The sequence below is a fragment of the Abramis brama genome (genome assembly GCF_963993115.1).
Source record: "Abramis brama genome assembly, chromosome: 11".
Lineage (NCBI taxonomy): Eukaryota > Metazoa > Chordata > Actinopteri > Cypriniformes > Leuciscidae > Abramis > Abramis brama.
The window spans coordinates 12,567,931-12,591,919 of record NC_139973.1 but is presented as its reverse complement, the minus strand read 5'-3'; the positions used below and the strand labels follow the sequence as shown (position 1 = coordinate 12,591,919).

The 23,989-nt window shown below is 36.2% G+C and overlaps 2 protein-coding genes across 2 annotated transcripts; both read right to left on the bottom strand.

The window, feature by feature from the left end:
• Positions 1 to 1,280: 1,280 nt before the first annotated feature.
• Positions 1,281 to 10,661, bottom strand: LOC311092312 (cystathionine gamma-lyase-like). Its single transcript, XM_084128917.1, has 12 exons — positions 10,322 to 10,661; positions 9,329 to 9,410; positions 9,150 to 9,245; positions 8,928 to 9,037; positions 8,011 to 8,145; positions 7,742 to 7,799; positions 7,583 to 7,660; positions 6,647 to 6,799; positions 5,289 to 5,410; positions 5,156 to 5,208; positions 4,468 to 4,606; positions 1,281 to 1,713 (listed from the first exon to the last, which is right to left on the bottom strand). The coding sequence occupies exons 1-12, from the start codon at positions 10,490 to 10,492 to the stop codon at positions 1,699 to 1,701; spliced, it is 1,212 nt and encodes a 403-aa protein (XP_083985043.1). The 5' UTR covers positions 10,493 to 10,661; the 3' UTR covers positions 1,281 to 1,698.
• A 4,268-nt stretch (positions 10,662 to 14,929) lies between these two features.
• LOC311092311 (cystathionine gamma-lyase-like) lies at positions 14,930 to 23,981 on the bottom strand. Its single transcript, XM_084128916.1, has 12 exons — positions 23,619 to 23,981; positions 22,572 to 22,653; positions 22,393 to 22,488; positions 22,167 to 22,276; positions 21,783 to 21,917; positions 21,514 to 21,571; positions 21,353 to 21,430; positions 19,551 to 19,703; positions 18,697 to 18,818; positions 18,564 to 18,616; positions 17,545 to 17,683; positions 14,930 to 15,560 (listed from the first exon to the last, which is right to left on the bottom strand). The coding sequence occupies exons 1-12, from the start codon at positions 23,799 to 23,801 to the stop codon at positions 15,546 to 15,548; spliced, it is 1,224 nt and encodes a 407-aa protein (XP_083985042.1). The 5' UTR covers positions 23,802 to 23,981; the 3' UTR covers positions 14,930 to 15,545.
• Positions 23,982 to 23,989: the final 8 nt, after the last annotated feature.

The following is a 23,989-nucleotide window of genomic DNA, read 5'->3' as shown; positions in this document are numbered from 1 at the left end:
GGTGAAATGACGGCTATCGCTGGCTGGGGCTGTTCAGGACAGTATATGACCACAAACAATTGCTACTAGCATAGTGCAAACAGTGGCAGCTAACACTAGTCCATTTAGACTAACATACGATGTTGTCTGCTTAAACAGTTCACTTGCTGGTCATAGTTCTGAAATTATATATACGAAACTGTGGGAATAGCTAATTATATAATCTCAGGTCAGGAGAAGAATTAGAAGGATTCGCTGTCACCACCAACCTACTGTGAAAATGTTGCAAAGTAGCATCATCTTCTTGTGTGTGCAAATCAATCTTCTCTTTTGGCTATGTGAAAACTGGAAAGCAGAGCATGAAAGGAGCCTGACAAGATCAAACATGAATCTTGATAAAGGAAAAAACATTGTCACACAAGAGGTGCAACCTTTGCTCATGTTACAATTTATTCTATTACTAGCCTGTAACACATAGACATACTGCTCCCAAACTGTACGAGCATATTAAACAATAGGCTACTTATTTATAATAAAAATAATAAAAAAAACATTATAGAATGAACTTTACACCTCTGAGTCCTGACCCTTTAAGAGATTAGGGATGACATTTTGTATGCGCTATGTCTAGCTTAAATGGACAGTATTATGTAGAGTTTATGACTCTGAGCACAACCTTTGTCACTGAATACCTGGGTTAATGGTGTTGTGCTTCCTGTGTGTATATTTTGCTATACAGACCTTTGAGTCAGCAAATAACATAATTGAAGTGCTTCTTTCATTTGATACAGAATACTGTATATGCCTTGTGGCAAGATGGTGGAAAACAGGCATTGAAATATAGTGACAAACAAAAAGGGATTTAATATGCTTTCTGACAGTTTCATGCCTTAACTGACTCCCATGCACTGAATGTCATTTATCAGTAAAACTGGAAATATAAAAAGCTAAATTGGCTGTCAAGAATTGAAAAATATTCAACCCCCAGAAAAAAAAAAAATCTTCAATTGCTCAGGAAATTAAGCGACAACAAATTAGCCTTGTCAGGACTAGTAATGTAAGCATCACGTCATGCCCATCATAGAAATAAATTTAAGCCTGATAAACACTGCAGAGAAATAATTACTTCTCAGTTCAAGCTGTCCTTGCAGCATTATTGATGTATTTGTTAGATCGACTCATTCGATATGTCTTTTAATATTCATCTTCCAATTACATGTGTGGAGCTTGTTGACTTCAAAGTGATCGCTTATGGTGTATAACCATCAAAGACGTTCAGGAACAAGACAAAACAGACAGGGAGAGACTACAAATGGCTTTTAATGGGTCTGGCAGCACAGACAATGATCAGATGTGATCCCTTTAGGATTAAAAACACTTAGGCAATCTCTAATCAATAACTAGTATTTAAAATACTAAACTGATCAATGAAAGACATTATGAGGTGGCTTTGCATCTTTGATGCAGAAAATAAAGACTGATTGTGTGCTTGTGCATTACTTTTTGTTTAGCCCCACTGCCTCAAACTATAATTACAAAAATTAGAAAGACAAAAGCAGCAAATCTCCAGTACTTTGAATGAAAAGATGGCAATTAATGTTTTTCCAAGCATAACTGTCAAGCATAAAGTAATTGATAAATGTGCCAAAAACAAAAATGTGTCCTTGTCTCGTCCACATGTGGCATCACTGCTGTTCCTGATTGATCTTGATCAGTCTCTTACTTTTTTGGATGCTGTTTAAAAAAAAAAAAAAAAAAGGTTGCATGACATTAGATTTACTGATTATACAGGCTTTACACATGTACACTACTAGGTAACTAAAAGTTTTGGTTTGGTAAGGTTTTTTGTTTCTGAAGAAGTCTCCAATGCTCAGCAATGCTGCATTTACTTGACCAAAGTACAGTAAAAACAATAAGCTAATATTTTTATAATTGACAGAACTTAACCATTTAAAACAACTTATCTATTTTAATATTTTAAAATGCATTTTATTCATGTGATAGCAAAGCTAAAATATAATAGTCTTCAGTGTCACGAGATCCTTCCGATATCATTCTAATATGTTTAGGAAAAATATTTCTATCATTATTATCCATGTTGATTATTTGATGAATAGAAAATTCAAAAGAACAGAATTTATTTGAAATAGAAATCTTTTGTTTGTGAAAACCTGTTTGTGGTTTGTCCCTCCTCGGAAGACTGTTGGAAAATTCTCACCACTGCTGACCGGCAACAACCCACAAGCCTTTCAGAGATACTCTGACCCAGTCTCCTCGCCATAACAATTTGGCCCTTGTCAAAGTCACTCAGATTCCTGCCTATTTCTATTGCATCCAACACGTTGATCACAAGAACTGATTGTTTGCTTACCATCTAATCTACCAAGACCTTAACATGTGTCTTTGTTAGGAGATGATCAACGACATTCGCTTCACCTGTGACTGGTCATAATGTTTTGGCTCATATATATATGCACTGATCAGGCACAACAATAAAACCATCTGGCTAATATCTTGTAGGTTCCCCCTTAAGCAAAACAGCTCAGATACGTCGAGGCATGGACTCCACAAGACCTCTGAATGCGTTTTGTTGCATCCAAGATATTAGCAGCAGATGGATCTTCCTTGGACCACTTTTGGTAGGTACTACTACTACTATCCACTGTATACCAGGAACACTCCAAAGTCATGCCATTTTGGAAATGTTCTGACCCAGTTGTCTAGCCATCATTATTTGGCCCTTGTCAAAGTCACTCAGATCTTTTTGCTTGCCCATTTTTCCTGCTTCCAACAAATGAAATTCAAGAACTGACTGTTCCCTTTCTGACTAATAATGATATAATAAAGGGATTCCCAATCCTGCTCCTGGAGATCTAACTAATTGCAGAGTCCAGATTCAACGCAAATAAATTGTAATTATCAAGTGTTCCTGAAGATCTTAATTAGCTGGTTCAGATATGTTTGATCAGGGTTGGAGCTGAACTTTGCAGGAAGTTATAACTGATATCACCAATATTATTCACTTTACCTGCAGTGGTTTTAATGCTGTGGCTGGTGTGTTTGTGTTTGTGTGTGTGTGTGTATAATTTATTTATTTCACCCTATATCTGAAGGTTAAGGTTTGTCCTGAGTTCACTAGCTGATACAGAGAGCCCCACAATCTCTGCCAACTGTTTGAAACAGCACCTGGCCACAAGGGCAGCAATTTAAGGCTCCTTGCAGACAGTGGTTCAATAAATGCAGTGCATATTAGCATATTTAGTCTTTTTTTTTTTTTACCTCACAAAATGGCAGATAATTAACCTACGGTTTTCAGATAGAATGGAGGAGACTGAAGATCTATAACTCTCAGAGGAAAACTGTGTGCCAGGACCTAATGGAGTTCACCTCCTCAGAACAGGTCATCAAATCATAACACACCGCAAATCACAAAAGCTCCTATTGTATAAGCTCAGTGGGATTTTGAATATCAGTTGGATACAAGTCATGATTTAATTTCCATTCTCTTAAGATGTGCAGCAAAGCACATCTAAAGGGATCAGATATGGAACTGCAGGGCTGGCATTGAATTTCTGACAGAAGAAAAGACCTTCACAATAATGAGGTGCATGGTGTACCTGTGTACAGATCTGATCAACCTATACTGCTGCACCTTTGCTCTCTAATAAGCATCCGTTCACACATTTGCAACGCTGCAATATCACGCTTAAAGACTGCGTCCAACAGAGCGAACAGGCTTCCTGAGAGACTGCACTCCTAGCTTTCTCCTCACAAATATACGTTTCTATGGGAATAATTCTCAGACTCTGACCTGAGCTGATTTGTCTTTATTTCCCAGAGCCTTATTTTTCTGTGCACTTTAGAGAGAAGGGAAATGGCCTGTGCTCTCAGAGATGGCTCACTGAACTTTATAGGCTGAAATGATCTCGCTGTTGACGCACGCTTAAAAAAAGCCATAATTCAGGGAATAAAATCAATTTACATAAGGGTGCACCATTAAACGCATTAATGAACCTTTGGTTAGAAAATGAAGCTTTACAAATAGAAATGCACATGATTACATATAATGCCTTTAAACAGTATCATATACACATGATGCACTGGCCATCTGTAGATCTATTTGGGACCAGTAAGACTGAAAGTATTTGTTTAGACTGTATTTTTCATTTTATTTTTTGAATTTTTATCATTTAAATATTTTGAAAGAATTCTCCTATGCTCACCAAGGCCGCATTTATTTGATGAATGATACCGTAATAGTTTGAGATTTAACCATTTAAATTAACTGCTTTCTATTTAATATATTTTAATGTGTAATTTAGGACTGTGATGGTAAAGGTGAATTTTCAGCATCATTACTCCAGTCTTCATATAATAGTAATTTTTATTGCATGACATCTTTGTGGATACCGTTTTATTATTAATCAATATATATATATAAATGTTTTACAGATAAGTATGTGCACAAATATGTTGTGAAATACTCACTGCAGCACAGAGGGCTTGGTCTAGGTCTGCAATAATATCTTCCTCATCCTCCAGGCCCACCGACAGACGAATGAGTGTATCACTGATTCCCAGCTCTTTCCTCTCACTCTCAGGAACTGAAGCATGAGTCATAATCGCTCTGGAAAAGAAAAGTGCACCATGGGAAATGGAGGTGAATGAAATGTCCCCTCAAAACGAGTTTCTTTTTCTCCAGTATAAATCATAGCATTGGTGCAGGTGCGATATCAAATAAGATGCAACTAGATAATTCAGTGATGTTATCACTTGCATTCTAGTGAATTATTTGTGAGCCATAAGAATCATTAATCCATCACACAATGATGTTTCAAAAGCCACCAGGCAATTAACCTTAACTTTGTTTATATATTGAAGGCTGACTATAATAGCCTAAGGAAATGTTACATTAGTTGTTGCTGAATAATGTTCTACAATGACACTGAAGGCTCAGACAACAAAAGTGTTGTTTCTGCGATTTCCTTTATTACAGTGCTTGCGCCTCCTTGTGGCCATCCAAAATCCAAAAGCCCTACAACCAATCATACTTGTTTCATAAACAAACAAAAAAAGTGAATATACTCAATGATTTTGTTTTCCTATATGCTCTGGATTTAAATGAAATCTTCCCTCAGAACAGTCAGTGGATTTGGATAGTGTTCTCAGTACTTACGGGTGCTCTGCTAGACTCTCAAAACCACCAAGACTTTCAGCAAGCGCAAACAACTGAAATGCAAAATACAACATAGATTCTTTAAAAATGTAGGATGGAAAAGATTTTCAAATAATATGTAGATTCAACGCACCTTCAGATTGCTGAGGAAAGTTGAGGCGTGCTCCAGTTTTCCTTTAATGTAGAAAGTGATCATCCCAGGACAGCCTGTGCACTGTCTCTTTGTCAGCTCGTGCTGAGGGTGAGATGGAAGACCTGGAGTAAAAAAGATGACAGAGAGTTAATTAAATCTGACTGGAATCTCAATATCAGTTAATTTAAACAATAAAGTTCATGGTTGGCCACAGCAGGTATAATACCAATGAGGTCCCTATACTACTATTCAAAAGTTTGAGATCAGTAAGATTTTTTTTAATTAAATACTTTTATTCAGCAAGGACACATTAAACTAATTAAAAGTGATAGTAAAGACTTAAAAGATAGTAAAGATACAAAAAATACAAAAATGTTCTATTCATAGAATCCTGAAAAAAAATGTATCACAGTTTCCACAAAAATATTAAGTAGCAAAATCGTTTTCAACCGTGATAATAAGAAATGTTTCTTGGGCACTAAATCAGCATATTAGAATGATTTCTGAAGTATCATGTGACACTGAAGCCTGGAGAAAAGGCAGCGAACCCTGCCATCACAGGAATAAATTACTTTTTAAAATATATAAAAAATTTAAATCATCATAATGTTTAATAATATTAAAAAAAATTACATTATTTTTGATTAAAAATAAATAAATGCAGCCTTTGTGATCATAAGAGACTTCTTTCAAATACATTAAAGGGATAGTTCACTTTGAAATTAAATTTTGGCATGTTTTAGCTTACCTCAAGGGCATCCAAGATGTAGGTGTCTTTGTTTCCGCAGTAGTTTCACTTGCGCAGACTAAGCCAGAATGCGCGCACACGTCACAAACCAGGAAGCGTGCGCGCCCTCAGATCACTTGGACGTGGTTGTGTACAAGAGGTAAAAACGATATAAATACTGTTCGTTTTTCTCACACAAACCGCTCGTTTCGTGTCTTAGGCCATCAATGTGTACTTACGATGGGGAATTGTTTAATTTGGACTTCTCTGTGCATGCTCTTTGAGGTGGTGACCATAGACCTGCATTATATGACTGACAGACAAGAACGGTTTGACCTAAGAATATCAAAATTGAAACTACTGCGGAAACAAAGACACCTACATCTTGGATGCCCTTGAGGTAAGCTAAAACATACCAAAATTTCATTTCAAAGTGAACTATCCCTAAAATTTGTGGGTAGTGTATATAAATTCACAATATCACACTCATGCAGAATTATTATCGAGTCTAACATTTACCATTGCATTCATTTGAAATCTTATTTTCAGATGGGTTATTTGAGCAATCACCAACATATGTCAAATCAACCCAACATACACTTCTATGTAATGTGAGGATAATAACAGACACCTGGGAAGATGACTCTGTCCACTCTTGGGTCGGCCTCTAGAAACTGTGCCGCTGCCAGTCCGTTCTTAAAGTGCTGCTTCATTCTCAGATGCAGTGTCTTCAGACCCCGGTTGCACATATAACAGTCAAATGGAGAGGGAACGGCCCCAAGCTCTGAATTGAAGATAGGAGAACAGAGATGAAAATAAACTTCTACTTCTGCTATGCAAATGACTCAAGCTCATTTTCAGTGTTACCGTCAAAGACAAATATGCAAGGTGATATATTGCTATAAGTGCCTTACAGAAAGCACAAGATTAATCATCACATCAGGACTGTAACAGTTGGGAGGTGTGAGGTGAAGTTGATAAAATTACAGTTTGCTCAAATTATACATTCAGGGATAAGGCAAGGAAGATTTTCCTGACACTTTCTCTGAGCTATGCACTTCGAAATCAAGAGGAAGTGCCAAGGACAATTGAATAAATTACATTTTACATAACTGCTTAGCAAAGAGACTACAGGTAATTACAAAAGATACTACATCAGGTTATTACCTTCACCTGAAGACAAGTAACTTTCCTTTCAAGTGAATGAAAGGCATTTGTCTTGTTCCTTACAAAAGACCCCCAATAGGGTAGATAAAAGAACTTCATTCTTGCAGAATTCCTTGTTCGCAGAATTAGATTTGAAAATTACACTCGGTGTCTCTCTCTAGCATATTAAAACACAACATCTTCTCTATATCTATGTACATTATAACACTGAACTGAACCTTTAACAGTCTTTGGTTTGGCTCTTATTAAATAATATGCTATAAACTGCTTGTGAAATACACTAATACACTACAGCCATTTTGATCTTGAGTCACAAGGCCATGTCATAAAGAGAAGAGCTGTTTGGTCAAAATAAGGATGTTATCAGACTTTAAAAGTTTCAGTTTAAGTAGAGCCTTACCACTCTGAAAAAACCTCAGGCGTTCATAGACGTCCGCACGGTTGAGAGAAATCAACCCCATGACAACATCAGTGTGTCCTGGAATTATATAGATAATTTTAACTTTGATCAAGAAAATGTACAATTGGATACAATTGGATAATGTACAATTGTTTTTACCATTCATGTATTTTGTTGCAGAGTACATGCAGATGTCTGCTCCAAGTGCAAGAGGGCGCTGTTCCAGTTATGAGAAAAATGGTGAAATATTTAAATGAATACCTAGTTCTGTAAAAGGAAACTCTATCCTTGTACTGGAGTATTGTACACAAAACTTAATAAAATTAAACTGTTACAAAGTTAAGTCACCTTTTAACTGTCTTTCTTATCCCTAGTTATCTACTCTAAGTCATTAAAAGAACATCAGCTAAGAAAATAAATGTGTATACCTGAAAGTAGGCTGACATGAAAGTGTTGTCCACAACAACAATTGTGTCCTTGTTGTGCGCATGGACAATATCTGAACAGCCCTGAATGTCCACGACCTTCATAGTAGGGTTTGTGGGAGTTTCAATCCATAGCATCTGTAGAAACGGGAATATTACCCAATTTTATTTCAGGTAGTAATACCCAGAGCAAATTAAAGTTCTCCCAAAAATGAAGATCTTGTCATTAATTTCTCACCCTCATGCCGTTTCATTCACACCCGTAACTAGACCTTCATTCATCTTAGGAACACAAATGAGGATATTTTTGATGAAATCCGAGAGCTTTCAGTCCCTCCATTGGGAGCAATGCAATTTACACAATCATATGTAGTAAAAACATCATTAAAGTAATCCATGTGACTCCAGTGGTTTAATTTTAATCATGAAGTGATGCGAATTGCTTGGCTTCCACCAAAAAAAACCTAATTTACCAACTAAATTTGCAAACAAAGCTCTTGCGTCACTTCAAAAAAATTGAGGTTAAACCACTGGAGTAACATTGATTACTTTAATGATGTCGTCTATCGTTCTGGACCTTGAATGTGTAAATTGCGTTGCTCCCAACGGAGGGACGGAAAGCTCTCGGATTTAATCAAAAATATCTTTATTTGTGTTCCGAAGATGAACAAAGGTCTTCTGGGTGTGGAACGATATGAGGGGGAGTAATTAATTACAGAATTTTCATATTTGGGTGAACAAACCCTTTAACATACCCTACTGTATGCTGTCAGGTTTAATCCTGTGAGCAAATATTTCTCCATCCACCCTTACTCAGCAGTAATTTTGGCAGAGCTATTTACTGCCAAAAAACAAAAGGAATATCTCAAAAACTAATAACATTCTTTAAAAAAAAAGAATGCTTTCTCTGCCAGGTGTACCTTTGTATTTGGTCTTAAAGCTGCTTTTAGCTCGTCTAGCTTCGTGAGGTCAACAAAAGTGACGTCAATGCCATATTCCGCGGCTATTTTTCTGAAATATTGGTTAGTTCCTGGTGGGGGAAAACGTGACAGTCTCAGTGTCTCTCTCAGCTATATCTCAGTATTTTTCTCTTTTCTATCAAGTGTAATGGTTTAAATTGTTTTTTAGGAGCAGTAACTCACCTCCATAAACATCATTCATGCATATAATTCCATCTCCGGCCTTAAAAAGATGTGTAATGGTGAAAGTCGCAGCAGATCCAGAGGCAAGAGCGAGACCTATTATGAAAGTCAGAGCTTTAGGTTTATGGCAATGTCATTTGTAGATAATATAAATGATTGTGTGTTGGTGATTCACTCACAGTATTGTGCACCATCCAAAGCAGCAACTGCTTTCTCAAGACAGTTTCTGGTTGGATTTCTACACCTGCTGTACTCAAAACCCTGGCAGATAAAACATCAGAGGAAAAAAGTGTTGAATTCAAAATACTATAGAAAAGTGATTTGAATTGTGCAAATAAAGTGTCAAATCTGTGAGTTAAATTAAAGATACACAAAAACTGTCAAAGGTGCAGCTGGTACAGTTTGCGGTGTCTTTATGAAGAGAGAGTTCACAAGCAAACCTGACCTGGCTGTTCTCATGACTCGTGTGTTTGAATATTCAATCAACTTGCAGCAGAAAACCATTCTGAAAAGGTATCCTAAATATTTAATTTAATCTGTTGACTGGTTCTAGAGGGGTTTGGGGCAGGGAGACCAGTTTGAATCAACTAAGACCATCTTCTTCTAGCTATTTAAACATAATAATGAAGCATTTGACCTCAACCTGTTGTGTTGTTTAATGTCAAGTTAAAGTTTACACAAATAGGCATGTCTTAAGGTTATGATCTTCCAAAAAAAAGCCGACAAGTTCTATATCTTTAGTTTACCCTGCTGAAAACAAAAACTTAAGCCGGCCTAGGTTTGCTAGTCTTCGCATATGGACAAGCTGAAACGTGCCCAAGGCCCCTCTAAACCAGCCAGCAAACCAGACCATCTAAAACCAGTTACTAAGCCAGGATTTTTAGCAGATTAACTCCTTTAAATCAAGAGCTGAGTTATTAATGTAGTTAACCGTGACATTAGTTTATATTTACATATAAATTAATTATTTAAAAAGAGGGTTAGGGTGTTTTACTGGTTTTCCACAGTAAAAGTCCTGCTTTTGTTCATTTCACACCACATCCATTTGGAACAGCTCTAATCAGTAATCACAGAACCTATACACGAATACATCTCTAAACTCAAATCTCGAACTAATACGAAAAACAAAACTAGGCTCATAATATTCTCAGTGTCAACCCCTTACAATTTACCGCATGTTTCCCCGGACCGTGCTGTTTAAAGGTGGTAGACAGTGAAATTGGAGGCACTACGGCCATAGAGTTCCACTGCTCCGGCTCTGAACCAACGTGGATCGCATCTGTGGCGAACGATTTAAAGACCGGCTGGAAGCCGGCTGAGGCTGAGCTGCTGTCGTTCTGCATGTGTGAAGTCAGGCGCACTCCGGATATGGCTGACAGGGTTCCGAGATCACAAAAGAGTGAACAGCTCTCTCTCTTGGTGTAAATGATTTATAAAAATAAGAGTGTTTCAGCAACAAAACCGTTATACGCCAATCACTCTGTCTGTGTGTGTGTGTGTGTGTGTAAGGGCAAGCCAAGCAGTGGATTGGCGATTTATAAGGGGCGTGCTGGGTCACGTTATTCACTGAGATTACGTAATAAATTGTGTTATATAATTTTTTTATTTTTTTTATTTTTTTATTCGTACAATACTGTAAATGATTCAACAGAGGTTTTATTAACAGAATATATTCAGAAGCGGTAACGTTAAAGACTGTGACTTTAACGTGGGTAAAATTAATATTTAGCTCAACAATATATGCAATACAAATAACACTTAATTCATGCAAACTGTCATGCTAGTAAAAAAGGAAAAGAAAAAAGCCATAGATTTTGTGCTGAACTGTGTGAGCTGGAGCTTTTTAAAGGGGACATATCATGCCAAATGCACTTTTTTAGCCCTTAAATGCATTTTGTTGTATATTTGGAGTGTTTAGAAGTACAGAAAACATTAAATTATTCTCTTCAGGTGCTTCGTTGATATCTTTATATTCTGTTTTGGTCATATTTTTCAACCTGTTCCGATTTTTCTGTTATCTATGACGTTTTTTAACTATTACGTCACAGTATTTGCAGCGGAACTGCCAAATAAGGACATTGACTTCCGGCCCAACACTTAGAGCAATCCGCCATTTTTATTTCTCGCTGCAATTTTGTAGTCCAAGCTAAAGGATGCAAAGTTACGAGAGGGTAAGCTAAAATGTTCGGTTGTTGGATGTAGTAACCCACACGCTTCATTACACCGTTTAATGTAGATGAACTGCCGCGCTTGTTACAGGACGCATGTTTAACTGAAAGAACGAGCAGAGAGAGAGAGCGCGCGCGCGCTCACTCTCTCTCTTCAGAGCCAGGCGAAAGTGTAAACAAGACATCACCGTCTCCAAACTAGACGCTGTCTTGCTCTCTCTCCCTCGCACATATTAATCAAAATAAATCGACACGGTGGTAAAAGGTCGGAAGACCAAAGTTTCATGTGTAAATACAGTAACACACCATTGCGATACATCCATATGAAGACGTTGTTCTGCAGGTTCGTCGTCTTCATTTTCATCTCGCTCCTGCTCCAACTCTGGCTCGAACATGTAAGGCTGGCTGGACAAGTCTTCCGTTGCTGACATTTTGTTAATAACGTGTGAATAAAAAGTTTCTGTGCCGCTAGATAATCGTATCTCTGCTATCAAACTACAAAAATGGCCGAACGGGGTGGAGTTGAACCGAGTGTGGGCGGGGTATGAAGTGTCTCAATTGTATTTAAAGAGACCGCACCAAAACGAGTTGCTCTCAGACGCACATCAGAAAAGGGGTAGAAAAGGGGCCTGTGGAGCTATAATAATGAGGAATTCAGACCCAAGCATTGCAGTTCCGCTTTATATAGACTACAAATGTATGATTTATATGTAAAAAGGAACAATTTAAAAGCATGATATGTCTCCTTTAACGCTTTACAAGATCTCCAAGAGTCTGAAGTGGATGTTGGTCAACAAAAAGACATCAGGAAATAATATAGCCTATGCTTCTGTTCTGCATATGGATTTAAAGACATAAGCTATATTTCCAAGCATTTATACTGATGCATGGTAAACCTTGGATTTTAATACAATGTAGTGCAATTTAATAGGGGCTTGATGTATTGTAATATTTATATATTCAAATACATTTCTACTAATAATCCCAGATAGCCTATATGTTTATGCTTTCCTACATAATTATATATATATATAAAGAAATCTGTTTTGAGACCTTTTTCAAAAACATTAAAAAATCTTAATTATTCCAAACTTTTGACCACCAGTATATAGCCTATATTTAAAAAATATAAATAATATATTTACAAAGGCCTGCCATTTCAAGATGACTGGAACTTGAATTCTTATTCAATTCATGAATTGTCCTATTCATGAAACACCACGAGTTTGTTAAAGACATCCTGTGATAACTGAGTGTTATGATAATGAGTGGAGTTGGTTTGCAATTACATCACAGCAGGAGAGGATAATATCCTATTAGGGCTTTCAAAGAGTGGCTTCTCTCACCAGATGGAGGTAAAAGTTCATTCCAAATGCAGATGGCCTGAACTCTGCTTTGTACTTTATATAGTTTAGCATTATTTGGCAGACATGCTCTTCAACACTATTGCTAAAAGTTAATAAATGTATAAAAGATTATCTTTAATGTTGACCATGCAAAACAGCACTCAAAGCCCCTGGTTTGTATGATTTCTTTTATGTTATGTTAACAATGGCTTTGGGCAAAGTCCAAGATAAAAACTGTATTTTTAAGAGGTGGTTAGAATGAACAACGCTGCTCTGCGTATGGATTGTAAAGGATTAAGGGAAAGAGAATAATTACTCATAGTGTGTGTAAATAAGCAACAACAAACATTAACAAATCATACCCTTTGTCCTGCATAACCATAATTATAATCTTTGGCCACTTAAACTTTGTGAGGATGTCTAATCTCTAAAGCCAACTGCTTTCTTAAACCAAATGGATGGCTCAAAGTTTAACAGAGTAATTTTCCACTTGATCTCTGAATGACCTTACATGGCCCGAGCTGCAAATGAACTGGCACATCTTCACAAAGACACTCTGAGGAACCAAATGTGTCATCATCAAATGTGTAATTAAACCTGTAACATTTCTAATGTGATGCATAGTACTGGCCAAAGTCACTTTTCATTATTTTCTACCTGCGCATACGATGGGAAGAGATTGTTATTGTCCAATTAAGTGAAAAGTATTGAAAGAAACTAAAGTATGAAAGCAAAATAATTCTCTGAGAATGAAATGGCTATTCATTATCACAACATTTAGTCTGTCCTGTAATAGCATGACTCATATAAAGTAAAGCCTTAATTTAATCAAATTGCTCAAAGGTCAGCTTTTAAGCAGGTTTTTCGGCTATGTGATGGTTAGAACTGACATTTCAGTTTCCACTTTTTATACAGGTACATTGCTTAATGCATTTGAATGTTTACAAGCCTGTGGCATGCACAATGAAAAATAACGTGTAGTCCCTGTATTTTATTATAGTTGTTCTGATAAATAAAATAGCAAACATATCTTTTCTTCCATATTGTGAAAAAGATAAAATGCAGGGTGGGGGCAGTTTAACTTCTCAGGGCAAACAATGGAGAACAACTATCACAAAACATAAAAACAGCTGATGGTCATCCAACAACACATTAAAAATCAATCCTATGTAAACTTTTGAACTGGTTCATTTGTGTAATCGGTTATTTTGTCTTGTGGACTATATGTAAACATCTGTTCAGGACTGTACTAAATACAAATAAAATGTATTTTTTATGATTTTTATGATAAATGTATGACCCCAACTTATTTATAGCATAGTGACAGCTAACACTGGCCCATTTAACATACAATGTTGTCTGCTTAAAAAGTTCCCTTACTAGTCATAGATTTGAAATTTCATAATTCATAAAACTGTGGGCTGAAAAGGAAATAATTAGGCTATTTATAATCCCAGGTCAGGCTAAAAATTAGGAGGATTTGATGCTGCCACCAACTTTGAAAATGTTGCAAAGTTGCTAAATAGTTTAGAAGTTGGTCATTGCGAATCAAACAATATCTTTTCTTTTAGATATGTGAAAATTGGAAAGCAGAGCACGAAAGGAGCCTGGCAAGATCAGACATCAATCTTGAAAACTAAGATTAAAACGTTTTTAAAAGTTAAAACTGTGCATATCAAAAGCAAAATTGAAAGTCAAGAATTGAAAAATATTTGCCATCCTGATTTAATATTTAGCATATTTTTCTTCATTGTTCAGTTTCTTTCAGCATACCCTAAAAATCTTACACTGTAAACTAGGGGACAGTGAGTTTGTCTTGTCAGGACTAGTGAAGTAATTATCACATCATGCCTGTTGAAGAAATACATTTAAGCCTGATAAATACTGTAGAGAAATCATTCCTTCTCAGTTCAAGCTGTCCTTGCAGCATTATTGATGTATTTGTTAGATCGACTCATAAGATATGTGGAGATATGGGGATATTTAATTTAATTAATCAATCAACAATACTATTGATCAGCATTACCAAACGTGGACGTTTTCCACTAGAAACAAGCATTGATGTATTATTTTAATTTAATACTGTGAAGCTGCTTTGGTACAATCTGTATTGTGAAAAGCGCTATATAAATAAACTTGACTTGACTTGACATGTCTTTTACTATTTATCTTCCAATTATATGTGTGGAGCTTGTTGACTTCAAAGTGATTGCTTATGGTGTATAACCATCAAAGACATTCAGGAACAAGACAAAACAGACAGGGAGAGACTACAAATGGCTTTTAATGCGCCTGGCAACACTGACAAAGATCAGATGTGATCCCTTTAGAATTGAAATTGCTTATTTAAAGAATTAAAAATACAAAACTGATCTATGAAGGGTGATTTGAAACATTATGAGGTGGCTTTGCATCTTTGGTGCAGAAAATAAAGACTGACTGTGTGCTTGTGCATTACTTGAGGAACTCTGAGGGTGTCTTTTTTTCTTCTCGATCAACTTGAATCAATCATTTGAACAGTCTATATAAAAAGATACAAATCTTCATTTACATATTCCGATTACGATTCATCTTCATACATCAGATTTCCCTTGCAGTCCTGGCATTTTCCTGTATTAAAACTTTAATAGTGGAGGCTGTATTGTTTAGTCCCACTACCTCAAACTATAATTACAAAAAGTAGAAACACAAAAGCAGCAAATCTCCAGTACTTTGAATGAAAAGATTAGTTTCTTGAGGTTATTTGTTCCCTGACAAATACAGTTAAATTTTCAGTCATATACTATGTAATTTATAAATGTGGCAAAAATAAAATAAAAATAAGTGTCCTTGTCTCGTCCACATGTGGCATCACTGCTGTTCCTGATTGATCTTGATCAGTCTCACTTTTTTGGATGCTGTTTTAAAAAAGAAACAGGTTGCATGACATTAGATTAATTCATGAAATTTGAAATTAGTATTTGGTTTAATAAGATTTGTATTAAGGTTTCTATGTGTTTATGATATAAATATAAAAATGTCTATACAAAAACAATAAATTAAATACTCAAAAAACAATATTGTGAAATATTATTACAATTAAATGTGCGGAAGAGGATTAGGGCCAGGCAATAATAAAAAAATAAAACCATCTCGAGATTAAAGTCATTATAATGAGAGATTAAACTCGTTAAATTTCGAGAAAAAAAGTCAAAATACAATCTTGAGAATAAACTCATTAAATATTGAGAATAAAGTCGTTGTGTTTCGAGAAAAAACTCGTAAAATTGAGAAAAAAGTCGAAATACAATATTGAGAATAAACTCATTACATTTCGAGAATAAAGTCGTGGTGTTTCGAGAAAAAAACTCGTTAAATTTCAAGAAAAAAAGTCAAAATAATCATGAGAATAAACTCATTAAATTTCGAGAAATAAAGTCGTGGTGTTTCGAGGAAAAAAGTCGAAATGAAATGTAGAGAATAACGCATTCGATCAGTGTTCATAGCCTACTGATAGAGGACATGGCTGAGTTGGATCACTAACTGCGTCAACAATGACGCAGAAGTATAAATTAAAACCAACGCGTTGCCTACAGCGTAGAGGCTCCGGCGTAGGTCCGACGCAGAAGTATAAATCAGTCTTTAGTCAAGCTATATTTTAGACTTTCTTTCAGTAACAAAGAATAGAACATTCTTAGGTCTAGGTCAGCTAGGTCTTTTTAGAAGAAAAAATCAGTCCAATTTGCGCAATGCACTCGCTTTTGTCCAACATGAAATTCATCGAGGTTTCGTGGTTTCCCAGGATACCATAAGACGCATTATTAAACTTGTTGATCCTCAAGGTGTGGAATTTCGACGGAGATGCTTGAGAAGACGCCAGTACACTTGCGCTGGCTCAAATGCACTCTGGCATATGGACAGCTATGATAAATTAAAACCGTACGGCATTGCCCTTAATGGCTGTATAGATGGTTACAGTCGTTACATTCTGTGGATGGAGGCGTACACAACCAACAACGATTAATAATGCGTCTTATGGTATCCTGGGAAACCACGAAACCTCAGTGAGGTTGACATCAGTAGGCTATGCAATGAACACTGATCGAATGCGTTATTCTCTACATTTCATTTCGACTTTTTTTCTCGAAACGCAACGACTTATTCTCGAAATTTAATGAGTTTATTCTCAAGATTGTATTTCGACTTTTTTTCTCGGAATTTAACGAGTTTAATATCGAATTATAATGACTTTAATCTCGAGATGGTTTTATTTTTTTATTATTGCTTGGCCCTAATCCTCTTCCGTATAAATGTATTTAACAATTGATTATTGTTTTTATATTTTAATGTATATTTTTAAATGTAATTTATTCCTGTAATGGCAAAGCTGAATTTTCAGTAGCAATTACACCAGGCTTCAGTGTCACACGATCCTTCAGAAATCATTTTATTATGATCTCAGTGTTGACAAATACTTTTAAAAAAAGAAAAAAAAGAAAAAACATTTCAGGGAATAAAATCAATTTACACGAGGATGCGCCATTAAACACATGAAAGCACCTTTGGAGGAAATTAGCAAAAATTGCACAAATACTGATAAAGTAATTTAGTACAGGAGAGCCTTTCCCTTTGTTTTCTTTAAATGTTTAAGCCGTGTGCGGAACGAATGCAACGATTGGACGATAATTTGACCCCGAGACATCCACAGAAAATACATGTACACGTTTTAATATTTAGACCACTTTTATTATTGATTGCTATCAGGATGTAAAACAAATTGTCTACCTTTAATTCTTGCTAATTTCCTTATTTCATATATTATATACATACAAGTATAATGTATGTATGTATGTATATATTTTACAAATAAGTATGTGCACAAATATGTTGTGAAATACTCACTGCAGCACAGAGGGCTTGGTCTAGGTCTGCAATAATATCTTCCTCATCCTCCAGGCCCACCGACAGACGAATGAGTGTATCACTGATTCCCAGCTCTTTCCTCTCATTCTCAGAAACTGAAGCATGAGTCATAATCGCTCTGGAAAAGAAAAGTGCACCATGGGAAATGGAGGTGAATGAAATGTCCAATCAAAAACTTGTTTTAAGGATCTCAAATCTTTTTTCCCCAGGATAAATCATGGTAACATTGTTGCAGGTGCGATATTAAGAAAGAGTTAGCAAGAGATAAAGCAAATAGTATTGTGTGAAATCTGTCTACTGGAGCCTTATCAATAGATAAGCATTTAGTATTTAATAGATAGCATGCGCCGAATACCTCTGAAGTAAACTGACCCAGGAACATATTCAGAGAATAAGTTGCCATGGCTTTTTACATATACCCTGGAAGTTACCTCAGGTTTTGGAACCAAAAGTTGACGTTATCCGCTCAATCTGAGTAAATTTACCCAGGTAAATTGCATAATCTGCTTTCTGGGATATCACCAGACAACATAAGTGTTGTTTCTGCAATTTCCATTTAGTACAGTCCAAACCTGCTCCTGGAAGACCACTGTCCTGCAGAGTTCAACTCCAACTTGCCTCAACAAACCTGCCTGGAAGTTTCTAGCATGCAAGACCTTGATTAGCTGGTTCAGGAGGTGTGTTTAATTGAGGTTGGAGCTAAACTCTGCAGGACATCAGCTCTCCAGGAGCAGGATTGGACACCCCTGCTTCAGTACAACATCTAAGTTCTTGCACCCCCCTGTGGTCATAAAAAAAACCTCTTAAACGATTTTTAGGGCTCACACATACATCCACACTTACTATACCAAGCATATTTGGCATATGCGTTTCACAAAACAAAAGATTGTGAATATACTTCATGATTTTTTTTTTTTTTTTTTGCTATATGCTCTGGATTTAAATGAAATCTTCCCTCAGAACAGTCAGTGGATTTGGATAGTGTTCTCAGTACTTACGGGTGCTCTGCTAGACTCTCATAACCACCAAGACTTTCAGCAAGCGCAAACAACTGAAATGCAAAATACAACATACATTCTTTAAAAATGTAGGATGGAAAATATTTTCAAATAATCTGTAGATTCAACGCACCTTCAGATTGCTGAGGAAAGTTGAGGCGTGCTCCAGTTTTCCTTTAATGTAGAAAGTGATCATCCCAGGACAGCCTGTGCACTGTCTCTTTGTCAGCTCGTGCTGAGGGTGAGATGGAAGACCTGGAGTAAAAAGATGATCGGGAGTCAGTCGAGTCTGACTGGAATCTCTCAATATCAGTTACATTTGAACAACACAGTTCAATGTTGCCTGCAGGTGGTATAATACCAATGAAGCTCAATACACTAACATTCAAAAGTTTGGGATCAGTAAAAAAAAAAAATATATATATATATATATATATATATATATATATATATATATATATATATATATATATATATATATATATATATATATATATATATATATATATATTATAATAATAATAATAATAATAATAAAATATTTTTATTCAGCAAGGAATTTGGAATTTGCTATGAGACTAAAGTGACAGTAAAGAGTTTTATATTGTTACAAAAGTTATTTCAAATAAATACTGTTCTTTTAAACTTTCTATTCATCAAAAAGTTTGGAAAAAGTTATTTTATGTCATAATAATGTTTAGTATATGACTATTTTAAGTTAATTTTGAAAAAATAAAAATAAATGCAGTTTTTTTTAGCATAAGAGACTTCTTTCAAATGCATTAAAACATCAACCCTAAAATTTGTGGGTAGTGCATATAAATTCACAATATCCCACTCATAGAGAATTATCATCAACTCAACCAAACATTTACCATTGCATTCATTTGCTCAAGTAACCCATCTGAAAATAAGATTTCAATCACCAACATATGTCAAATTAACCCAACATACACTTCTACGTAATGTGAGGATAATAACAGACACCTGGGAAGATGACTCTGTCCACTCTTGGGTCGGCCTCTAGAAACTGTGCCGCTGCCAGTCCGTTCTTAAAGTGCTGCTTCATTCTCAGATGCAGTGTCTTCAGACCCCGGTTGCACATATAACAGTCAAATGGAGAGGGAACGGCCCCAAGTGCTGAATTAAAGATAGAGGAAGAGAGAGATGGCAATAACCCTTCTACTTGTGCTATGTACATTTTCAGTGTTACAGCAATACATTTGCTTATACATTTTGCAATACAACTGCTTAGCAATGAGACTACAGGTAATAACAAAAGGGAAATATTGCCAGCACATATTAAAACAGGATATTACATTCACCTGAAACTTTCCTTTCAAGTGAATGAAAGGCATTTGTCTTGTTCCTTACAAAAGACCCCCAATAGGGTAGATAAAAGAACTTCATTCTTGCAGAATTCCTTGTTTGCAGAGAAATATTTGAAGATTACATCCGGTGTCTCTCTCTAGCATATTAAAACAATATATATATATAAAGTACCAAATGAGTATTCATGTCACAGTCTGTGTGTTTAGTTCCATTTCCATGGACTTTTAGTTTGTTTGTCTTCAAGTCCTCTTTCCTTTGTTGTAGTTTCCTAATCTGTTACCATGGACACTCATTTAATGATCACACCTGCTTGACATTTAGTTTGTTATATTGTGTATAAATGATCTCCGTTTTCAGTTCCTCACTGTACATTACCTGCTTCTCTTATTGGATTATTTGAGTTTGTTTTGGAACCTTCCCTATGCCCATGCATTTTATTATGTTTTATACATTGCAAGCCATTTGTTCTCTATTGTTAGTACTGTCCAATATTCTGGCTTTACTTCAAAGGGTAATACTTTATTAAATAACATGCTATAAACTGCTTATGAAATACACCAATACACTACAACCCTTTTGATCTTGAGTCATGCCATAAAGAAATGAGCTGTTGGCCAAAGATGTTATCAGCCAGATTATCGCCATAAAATCAAAATTGATGATTCTTGTTTTTTACGAAATATTGCAGTATATTTTATGAATGATTTATTTGTGAACATGATATATATATATTTTTTAATTCAAGTTCCCCTCCCTCTTGCAGCGACATCTCTGCTCTTTTATGATGGCGTGTTTTTTGGTGTGAGGGCGGGACAACCTGTCATTTACATGAGAGCGCAGCCATAGCAAACCACAACCATCCAACCATCCAGTCAATTCCCTGATGCACAAAATCAAGTCCGTCCTACATTTTTTCTTCTTCAAGAAGCCGTTTCACTATACGTCACAATAGTGAAGAAGATACTATCGCGACTTCAGTTTCATGCTGACTTTAACGGTTTCAGTTTAGATTAAAGTCCCCCTGTGGTGGAAATCAAGCTTTTAATGTTTATATGTCTATATGGTGTTTTTAATATGCTTTAAGACAAGCCATGTGCAAATTCACAAGTCAACAGCATTGCGGAGTACTTTCTCTTTAAAACTGCAGTGAACCATAGACAGTCTCAAAAACGTGGTTTGAAATCGCTGGTGTTTCTGACGTCACAAACTACCTTGTGACCAATCACGTCAACGTGATCGTCAACAAGTGGATCTCTGAGCTGGTGCGAGTGAGTGGATGTGGGGCTAATTTGCATAATAGAACCACATATACTAAATGAGGCAAGGGTGTAGAGTTACATTCAAGCTATTTTAAGGCATGAAGAATTTTCCAACGTTTAAATATCATTTTGGTGATCAAAGATGAGTTTTAAGGGATAAAATTATTGACTACAGGGGGACTTTAAGTAAAGACTTACCATTTTGCAAAAACTTCAGCCGTTCATAGAGGTCCTCACGGTTGAGAGACATCAACCCCATGACAACATCGCTGTGTCCTGGAATTATATCAATTATTTTAACTTTGATCAAGCATTTTCAATTATATAAGGTTTATATCTAATTTTTAATTTGTTTTTACCATTCATGTATTTTGTTGCAGAGTACATGCAGATGTCTGCTCCAAGTGCAAGAGGGCGCTGTTCCAGTAATAAGAAAAATGGTGAAATATTTAAATGAATACTTAGTTCTGTAAAAGGAAACTCTATCCTTGTACTGGAGTATTGTACACAAAACTTAATCAAATTAAAGTGTTACATGGTTAAATCACCTTTTAATTGTCTTTCATATCCCTAGTTATCTACTCTAGGTCATTAAAAGAACATCAGCTAAGAAAATAAATGTGTATACCTGAAAGTAGGCTGACATGAAAGTGTTGTCCACAACAACAATTGTGTCCTTGTTGTGCGCATGGACAATATCTGAACAGCCCTGAATGTCCACGACCTTCATAGTAGGGTTTGTGGGCGTTTCAATCCACACCATCTGTAGAAACAGGGATATTTATTACCCCATTTTAGTTAGAGTGGAACTTCCCAGAGCTGATTAACACACATTCTGTCAGGTTTAATTGTGCAACTAAATATTTCCACATCCACCCACTTACTCACAGTAATTTTATCAGAGGCAGAGCTATATACTGCTGAGAAATAAATTAAAAGGAAGATTTAAAAACCTGATTACGTTCTTTAAAAAAACACACAAAAAAACTAATGTTTTCTCTGCCAGGTGTACCTTTGTATTCGGTTTTAAAGCAGCTTTTAGCTCCTCTAGCTTCGTGAAGTCAGAAAATGAGACATCAAGGCCGACTTCTGCAGCAATTTTCCTGAAATATCGGTTAGTTCCTGGTGGAGGGGGAAAGGTGACAGACTCAGCATCTCTCTTAACTTAATCTCAGCTTTTTACTCTCTTTTCTATCAAGTGTAATAGTTTCAATTGTTTTTTAGGAGCAGTAACTCACCTCCATAAACATCATTCATGCACAAAATTCCATCTCCGGCCTTAAAAAGATGTGTAATGGTTAAAGTTGCAGCCAATCCAGAGGCAACAGCAAGACCTATTATGAAAGTCAGAGCTTTAAGTTTATAGCAATGTCATTTGTAGATAATATAAATGATTGTGTGTTGGTGATTCACTTACAGTATTGTGCACCATCCAAAGCAGCAACTGCTTTCTCAAGACAGTTTCTTGTGGGATTTCCACTCCTGCTGTACTCAAAACCCTGGCAGATAAAACATCAGAGGAAAAAAGTGTTGAATTCAAAATACTATGCATACAAAAGTGGTTTGCATTGTGTAAATAAAGTGTCAAATCTGTGAGTGAGCAATAAAGAAACAATGTAAATTCATAGAAAAGTTAAAAAAATATCACAAGTACACTGTAACGTTGTGGTTTAACTCCAAAGAGAAACAGCTCACAAGCAAAGCACATGCATTTATTTGAACCACCTGTTCTCCTGACTCATTTGGTTGAGTAAATACTCAACTTGCAGCATCTTTGCTGATGTAATCTGTAGCCACCAGATCATAATTATTATGTTGACTGGTTTCTAGAGGGGTTTGGGGCTGGGAGACCAGTTTAAATCAGCTAAGACCATCTTCAAACAGCTATTTAAACTATTTTTAAGCAGGGCAATAAGCATACTTATGACCTCAACCTGTGGTGTTGTAAAATTTCAATTTCATTTCGTTAATTCATCAAGTGTTAACATAAATAGGCATGACTTGTGTTTAGGTAGGATCTGCCAACAAAGTAAAAGCCCCACTAAAACCAGACAGAAAACCAGCCTAGAGACCATCTAAAACCAGTAAGTCGGTTTAGACTGGTTTTCCAGTACGATACGAGAAACTGTGCTTAGTCACTGTGACATACACCTATACACAGCTCATTTCTGTGAGTCATTCATGTTGTCACCCTTGGTATTAGTTTATTTTTATAAATTAATTTATGATTAAAAAAATATCATACTTTTCTTTCACATTAAAAGTCCTGCCATTGTACGTTTCACATCAAACCCATTTAACTTAAATGGAAAATGCCCTGATCACAATAATAGTCGCGTTCTCCATTCACTCGATCAGTACACGCATCGATTGCGTTCATAACAACATACAATCTGCATTCAAATATCGGACTAATAGGAAACAGCACGTTATATATTCTCAATGTCAAACCATTACAACTTACCGCATGTTTCCCCGGACCGTGCTGTTTAAAGGTGGTAGACAGTGAAATGGGAGGCACTACGGCCATAGAGTTCCACTGCTCCGGCTCTGAACCAACGTGGATCGCATCTGTGGCGAACGATTTAAAGACCGGCTGGAAGCCGGCTGAGGCTGAGCTGCTGTCGTTCTGCATGTGTGAAGCCATGCGCACTCCGGATATGGCTGACGATGAGAATGAGATACAGGGTCCCTGAGATCACAGAAGAGTGAACAGCTCTCTTGCTTGCTGTAAATGGTTTACAGTAAAAGGAGGGTTATATAGCAACAAAACCTTTCTACGCCAATCACTACACGTGTAGTGTCGGGTATGAAGTGGATTGGCGATTACGCAGG

Excerpts from the sequence above, each read along its gene's own strand:
- LOC311092312 (XM_084128917.1), bottom strand. The coding sequence starts at position 10,492 with ATGCAGAACGACAGCAGCTCAGCCTCAGCCGGCTTCCAGCCGGTCTTT. Across the intron at positions 7,800-8,010 it reads TCATGTCAGCCTACTTTCAG|CGCCCTCTTGCACTTGGAGC; the intron begins GTATACACATTT and ends TAACTGGAACAG. Across the intron at positions 5,411-6,646 it reads GGACAGAGTCATCTTCCCAG|GTCTTCCATCTCACCCTCAG; the intron begins GTGTCTGTTATT and ends TTTTTACTCCAG.
- LOC311092311 (XM_084128916.1), bottom strand. The coding sequence starts at position 23,801 with ATGGCTTCACACATGCAGAACGACAGCAGCTCAGCCTCAGCCGGCTTC. Across the intron at positions 22,654-23,618 it reads ACGGTCCGGGGAAACATGCG|GGTTTTGAGTACAGCAGGAG; the intron begins GTAAGTTGTAAT and ends TTTATCTGCCAG. Across the intron at positions 21,918-22,166 it reads CTTTAAAACCGAATACAAAG|ATGGTGTGGATTGAAACGCC; the intron begins GTACACCTGGCA and ends CTGTTTCTACAG.